We start from the raw sequence: 7624 nt of genomic DNA on the forward strand, positions 1-7624 counted from the left end.
AAAAAAAAAAAAAAAAATAGGTAGGGTATGTTTTACATATGCTTTCTGTGTCTATTGACAGGGGAAAGCACTCCTTTTAAATAGGTTTTTATTTATAGGGGTGCCATTTCATGGATGCTTTTAAATGAGTGTGATGGTTAGAAGGGCACCCAAGCAGTAACCTTGAAAAAAAGTGCATGCCCAGACACTTGTCCAGCTCTGAAACACACTCCTCTCTCCACAACTGTCTCACAACCCTCTCCAGAGAATCATGCTGAAAATACTACCCCTGTTTTCCAAAGAATCTACATGTCAGAAGTGATGCAGAGACTAATACACAAATGGATATAAACTAATTCATGGAAGAATAAAGGACAAAATCAAGTGCCTGGCCAGGCTGGTAGGAGTTTCTGCACGTCTGAATGCTACTGAGACCATCCTCCCGTAGGACACAGGCTCAGCCTTCTGAAGAGCAAGAGAACATCATTTTTGGGGTTTGCTGGGTCAATTATTACCCCTGAGTGACCAGAAATGCACACCTTTTTAACCCTGACCTGTGCATATGGCTAACGGAAGAAGTCTCCACAAATCTGAACCCAAATTCTTATCAGAGACTGGATTCACCTATTATACCCCCTACATATTAAAAATATATATTTTTGAATATAATAAATACAGTGCATCAGCATTCAAGAGTTTTCTTCCTTGCTAGAACTTTTGTGACATTATTTTATGTGCAAAATTCAGTTATGGAAGTGTGTTGGTTTTGATCAAATATCTTTCTAACTTCACGTGCAATAAATCTGAAATCTGAACACACACATGAGCCATGAGGTTTGAATACATCCACCTTTACAGGAAACACAGGACCTGAGGTAAAAAAAAGGAGCTGCTAAGCTTCTATTCTTTCCTTCTTCATAGCCTATTCGAATAGCAGAGATGATACATTTGAGAACTAATGTTTCACCCTCAAGTGCTCAGGCTTCCAGGCATTTTTTTTCTTAAATAACACCAAGTTTAACAAAACATGACTTACAGAATTTTAAACATACTCCACAGGTAGCTTTTGAAATTTAATAGGTAGCAATTACTGGCAAAAGCTCTCTAGTAGGAGGGGAGTTCTCCTTCCTTTAATGTTTTACAGAATGAGAACATTCCCCAGAACATTGCTGTGGGTATTTCACAGAAAGAAAAAGGTGATAGAAGCTCACTGCATATTCAGCAGAGACACATGATTACTGAAGGAGCAATCTGCTGGGTACGTAGGGAGGACACCCAGTATGTTCACCAGCACCACCAGAGCAGATATGGTCCTACAGCATCAAAAATTATTAGCAGCAATTGTTCCTATGCCGGGATATTACAGTGTTCCAGTCCCTCCAAGTTCTCTCCTTTTTTCCCCTTAAATTCAGAGTCACACACAGCAGAACTGATTTTTTTTTTTTCTTGCAGATGAAGTCCTTAAAGAATCATCTCACAGTGCAGAAAGCAGCACCTACCTACACCGAATGACTCAAGGGCACCATCATGCTCTGCTATCCCATTCCTCTGTGTAGATGGCAGAAGTGGTATTGAAAGTGTTTCCCTGGTTCCCTGGATTTAACCAATGGACTAGAGGCACTCCAGAACAACATCAGTTTGCTTGATCTGGACCCTAGGTCACTCTGGACTCAAGAAATCTATAGTTCTTGGGAGCAACATCAAAAAAGGAATCAGTTTTACTCACCTCATTTTCTTCTTCTCTATTGCAATCCAGCCGAGAAAACATGCAAAAGAAAACATAGAAAGAAGGTGTAAACATCAAGAAAGGCAACATCCGAAATCTGGCACTGCAAACGGGATGGACCCAGGGACACAGAGTGAGGATAACAACCAACTCACAACTAATCCTGCTGCAAAGAGAAGGCCCTACCAACGTCACCCAACACTCAGGCAACTGTGCCCACCACCTCTGAAGGAAAGCACAGCAGTTTTGAAGCTCCAGAATTTCAACACTAAAAATTCTGCACGGACTTTGAGCAAACCTTTTTTGAGCAAACAGTTGGCTTGGTGTTGTCTTCTGAGAGTTTGCAAACCAGCAAGAACCTTATTTAAACAGCCACTGCAGAGGTGACACATGGAAAAAAAAAAAAAAAAAAAAAAAAAAAAAAGCTCAAAAATGAGATGTAGGAAGCTAAATTTGGGTTTCTTATGATTTTAGTATTTTCTTTAGCAGCTGAGAAAGAGTGAAAAGTATCTGCCTCTCTCACAGACAGAAATTACTTATGAACACCTTACTGCTGAATGTCCTGCTATGAATCTGCAGCCCTGGCTATTTGTCATGATGCTTAGACTTAATTGATCAGTACTTCAACAGCTAGCAGCTCAACAGGGTATTAATTTGGAGCACTGCCTTGATTCCAACCAAACCCAGCAATTCTGAGCCAACAGGAAAGTCCCAACTTTTCTTGGCTTCCCCAAGTTCTTCACTCCTATAACACAAGCAAATTAGTTTTTCCTACAAGGAAGGAGAAGGACAAGAACATGATGACTCTCTCCTTGCTTTGCTTGATACCTGGGAGAGTTTCAGTGAGTTTCTCAGCCCCTCAAAGAAAAACTACAGAAGCAGATGTAAAACTTTCAGCGATACACCTTAACCAAGATGTCAACAGCTCATCTGTCTTTATCTGGTTCTTCCCCTACTGGCAGTCCAAAAGCACTCTCCAGTGCTCCAACTTTCACGTTTACATACAGACAGCCTTCTCCTTGTCTACCTTGTAGATAGATGGGAAATTTTCAGCTGGACTTTGCTAAACTTCATCAGCTTCTGAGCCCAAATTTGGGTGCTGTTGTGGTGACACAGTGAAAGATTTCTTGCAGAAAAGGTTCACAGCTAATCGAGAAGTATCAGTTTCTGGAAAAGAAAGCCAAAGCTCTCAGTTTCTGTGTAACCCAGGCAGGGAGCCGCAGCAGTGACGGCATGGCAATAACCACCTATTTCCCCATTTCAACCACCATCAACTGAGAATTGGGAGCAACCTGCTAGAAAGACCTAGCACTAGCAGTAATATATCCCCGCCTCTATGAAGGCTCATGTCCAGTTGATAAAGCTTATTATAAGGCTATAAATTATTCTCAGAGCAGCAAGAACAGGGTTTGTTTTCATTGAGGAAACACGAGCTGGGAGTTTAAGCAAGCTGTGGAGTACACAAGGGCATGCAAGTGATTTAATGGGGTTAAGCCTGCCATGAATTCAACATCCCGCTGATGCAGAGGAGGTCAGAAGCCCTGTGAGAACAACACTTTGACACAAATCAGTACCTAAAAAGGAGGTTTCATTTTTAGGATCATAGAAAGTGGAGTTTTCAACTTCCAGGACACCAACGTTGGTGACTGTCACATAATTTTGAGTGTTAAAACACGAGCATTTACAAGGGGTGAGAACAACCCTGAGGTCCAGCATAGCCAACACCCAACCAGACCCAACATAAAAATCGGACTCGATCTTAAGTCTTTTCCAACGTAAACGATTTTCAAGACATCCATAACCTGACATGTTGTGATATGGCACAGTCTAACAACCAACAGATGAAAGCTGGCAGTCCTAAACTAAAAAATAAATAACTGCCTCTTTATACATGAGAACACAGATTTAAGTAGCTATATACTGCGAGACAGGTAATGAAGTTTAGTATTTATAATTAATACTCTGCTGTAAGAGTAAAGTAATTCCTCTCAACAATCCATTTTTCCTCTTGTCGCTGGAACGCTGCATAAAACCAGTATTAAGCTAAAATGCTGGCAAGTACACAAAGCAGAGGTCTCCAAAAACTGAAAGCTAAGAATAAAATTTTCCCTTCCTGAGAGGGCATGCCTACAAAACAGCAGGAATCATGGCCAGCTCAAAGCTCACATCCTGCTCAAAGCTTGCAGCCACACCAGTAGATTTCCTGGACAAGATGCCAGGGTGGTAAAGCAGCCTCAGTATCTGCCACCTCAAAGCAGCTGCTCCACAAAGGTGGACAGCGGGGTCATACACTGAAGGGGTAAAAAATCTAGTTTAGATCCTTCAAAACCCAGAGGAAATCTTGCAGGAGATAGTGAGCTGCATTAGGAAATGGGACGATCTTGCTGCTCTAAAGCCACACAGCAGGCAGACTTGTCTGTCCTCAGGGAGGGAAATCACCAAAATCTGAGTAGCTAAAAGGGTGGCAAGTGAGAAATCAAAATATTAGAAGACAGAAAAGAGTTAGAAAAGGGACCAAACAGAAGATGTTCCATGAATTTAACCAGTTGTTTAAAATAAAATATGTAAGAATGAAGCAGATGTATCTTGTATAATCCTAGATGCCTGTGCGAACATCTTAATTTCTACTGGACAGAGGAGTATATCTTCTCAGAGAGGGAACAGTAATTTTCCCCCTCTGCAGCAGTATTTCAGCCAGTTATGCCCAAATGCTTTTCCCTCCTGAATTACCCCTCTGTTGGCAGCAGAAACTCACCCACCTTGCTACAGGTGCCCTAGCACAGGGTAACCTTAATAAAGGAGGTAGATAGCTTGGGTTATGGATCCCATTTCCATTTACAGCCTCTTCTTCTGCCCCAAATCAAAAAAAAACAAAAAACACCATAAATAGATTTCCAAAATTAGTGAACGCGTTACTGTTTGCTCAAAAGCCTATTGCCAAATTCCTCCCACACTGGGTTTGAAGTTACATAAAATCCCCACGATACAAGGCTGAGGAAGGACCTGGCACACAGAGGAGACCCGGCACAACAAGAGCGTACGCAAGCTGGGGATCCATACACACACACAACCCGTAGGTTTTCCAGCAGGTTTCCAGCTCCAGAGGGTTAGAGCAATCCCACTTGTTTCCCTCCAGCTGCACTCTGCTATCTGCAGGTATATGAGAGGAAGACTGTTATTAAAATTAGCACTGGATTCATGCACTTAGTGGCTCATTGCTGTGAATGTCAAGAGAAAGGGCTTGTTAAAACCCCAACTAAAACTCAAAGCAAAACTGAAGACCTCTACAAACAAATGGTTCATAAATTAAAAAAAAAAAAAAAAACACACCAAAAACAAACAGGGAATTATCCCATCTTTTATTTGTCTATAGCAGCCCTATGCATTACTATTAAAAAAAAAAAAAATCAGTCTGCCCCTAAAATAAAATTTAAAGAACAATTTTGCCTGTCTGCCAGTTAGATCTGATTACCTAACAACAAATAGGGGTCAGGTGAGAGCAGGGTGTGCTGGCACACACCCCACAAACTCACAACTGCACCCAACAGCAACAAAACCCAAATCCCCACGCCACACAGAGGAGTTTGTATTTGCAGGAAAGGTTTTTTTAAGGCTATGGACCCACATTTCTACCAAAACTCCTTATATTTTAAATTAATCAGTGGCATCAAATAGCATTCTTTTCCCATGTTTTTAGTCCTCCAGGTTTCCTACTCAGGGAAACATCCCAGGTTTGTCATGGGCATGTTAATAAAAAAATAAGGTTGTATTTTAATTCTGAAGTTCAGCAGCTCCAGCATTTCTTTAGATGCTTAAACAGCTTGACATGAATGAGACTTCTCTCCTTTTTAAAATGTAATCCACATTGCAATCTCAACTATACACAGGCCTTGCCTATGTTAAAAAAGCAAACAAAAAAAAAAAGCCTTCGGTCTTCCGAGGTCTAAACAACAAATTCTGGTCTGCATTAAGACAAAACTTTAAGAGCTTACCCTCCCATATGTCCTTAAGAGAGAAAAATCTTGAAGCCTAAAGCTCTTCTTATTTAAACATCTGCAAGACTAACAACCCTGCCAGCCTAAAAAAGCCCCATCCTGGGCAGGCACTGGCCTCACCTTGCTTTAAGATGAGCTGATGGGGTATTGTGCAGGCATTAGCATAGATCCATCTGAAAGCCTACCTGCCTCGGCAATTACCTTTCTTTCTGAAGAAAGGAAATAAAATGCAAAACCTCAGCACTCAAACCGGAGGAAACTCCAACCTCCACACTGTTTTGCTTAGGCCAGGTCTTGCCAGTGTGGGGATGCAGATGGACTTCATAGTGTTGGTGGATGCACCAGGACCTTCATCTGCAACCCCAGGGATAAGCAAACCAGGAGGAAACACAAAGACTTCGGGTACAAACTTGCAGTTCCAGCAAAATCCTAAAGCCAAAAAGGAAATATCTGGGCAGATCTTCCCACAACGCAGCAGCATCTCTGGATCCTGCCACTGCAGATGCTGTAGATAATGTAGATGTTCCCTCAATGCTGCTGTCATTCAGCTCCTGCCACACTCAAAACTGAGTGATTTGGTAAAATACTTACATGCCTGAAGTGCTGTGCCTGTTTGGTTTATTAGTCTCCAATGTGGCCGGCTAGAGACAAAAGACAAGGACAAATGTGCAGCAGTGCCTATGATTAACTGAAATAGGTGCTAAATTGCTGTGAAATCTTTTGTACAGAGCACTCACTGTGCTTTTAATAACCAAATGCGTCCCTGCTCCCAAAAATACTGCACCACAACTGGATAATGTACAACCAGGAAAAAAAAAAAAGCAGAGGAGTTAATAGACAATCCTGCTCCTTCCCCCAAAAAGCCACAGACTGAGGAAAGGCTAAAACACACCCAGGAGGGGGGGGATCACTAACAGTATCAAACATCTTATTTAAACAGAACCTTGAAACCAAGCCAAACTCTGCAGAAAAGGAGGTCAAGGCAGCTGTAAGCATATACCTGTCCCTGTGGCACATCCCCCTGATGCAGCTCTCCCATGCCCTGCTTTCCTAAATCAGCATTTTCTGGTTTATACAACATCTTCTCTGGGTTTGGAGTTGTAATTTTGGAGCAGGGCAAGAGACACCATTTCTCCTGTGCTGAAATATGAAAGAACAGAGAGGATTGAACACACCAGGAAAACAAGTAGCTGAATATACCGAAAATAAGTATTTCTTCTTTCATTTACAAAAAACGGTAAGGGCTGAGTGGCATCCTGCACAGACACAAGTATGTCAGAAAGGGATTTTTAACACAGATTATGGTGTATGCAGTCACCTGGAATCACTGGTGAATGCTCCCTCCTAACATACCTCCCTGAAATGAACTCTATATACCAAGAAAAACCCCGCACACGAGCCATTTCAACAGCAGGCATGAAGAAGATTTAAGAAACTCAACTTCTGTAGCTTCCACTTCAGCCCAGTCCGTGGTCCCATTTCTCCTCAGGCTGGAGGAGAGCCACCAAGAACAGATTTCAAGAAGCATTACACCACAATATGGAAAACTTATAACGCTATAAATTTTTACTATGAGCATTTACACTCCCTTCTCCACAGCTGGGGAAAATATAGGTTTGAAAAAAAGGAAGGAAAAAAAAAAAAAGCGCTAAAATGCCTGTTCTTTGCCAGCTGGCAGCACCCACAAAGGGACGACTTCTGCCCAAGCCCTGGGTCTGGCAGAGCCAATCCAGACCCTTTCTGGGCCAGGTCTACCCAACAGCAACCAAATCCTAAAGAGAAATGGAAGAAATTATGGGGGAAAAGGATGATTTTTGAAAACAGTTTGCTTTTGCTGCTGCTCCTTTTGCAAAGGAAAAGTGGGTCACAGAAAACAGAGACTGGCAGGAGAATATGAAAAGCCACAGGCTGACGGGGGGGGGGG

The 7624-nt window shown here is 42.1% G+C and overlaps 1 protein-coding gene across 1 annotated transcript in view; it reads right to left on the minus strand.

Moving 5' to 3' along the window:
- SETD2 (SET domain containing 2) overlaps positions 1-6732 on the minus strand; it is a 60148-nt gene extending 53416 nt beyond the window's left edge. The window contains exons 1-2 of the mRNA XM_026842019.1: positions 6701-6732; positions 1706-1721 (exon numbers count right to left, since the gene is read on the minus strand). Of these exons, the coding sequence (XP_026697820.1) occupies positions 1706-1721; positions 6701-6717 (33 nt within the window). The 5' untranslated portion in view covers positions 6718-6732. The remainder of the gene's footprint in view (positions 1-1705; positions 1722-6700) is intronic.
- Between the last annotated feature and the right edge of the window lie 892 nt (positions 6733-7624).

The sequence above is a fragment of the Athene cunicularia genome, assembly GCF_003259725.1.
Source record: "Athene cunicularia isolate RWA chromosome 2 unlocalized genomic scaffold, athCun1 chr2_part1, whole genome shotgun sequence".
Taxonomy (NCBI): Eukaryota; Metazoa; Chordata; class Aves; order Strigiformes; family Strigidae; genus Athene; species Athene cunicularia.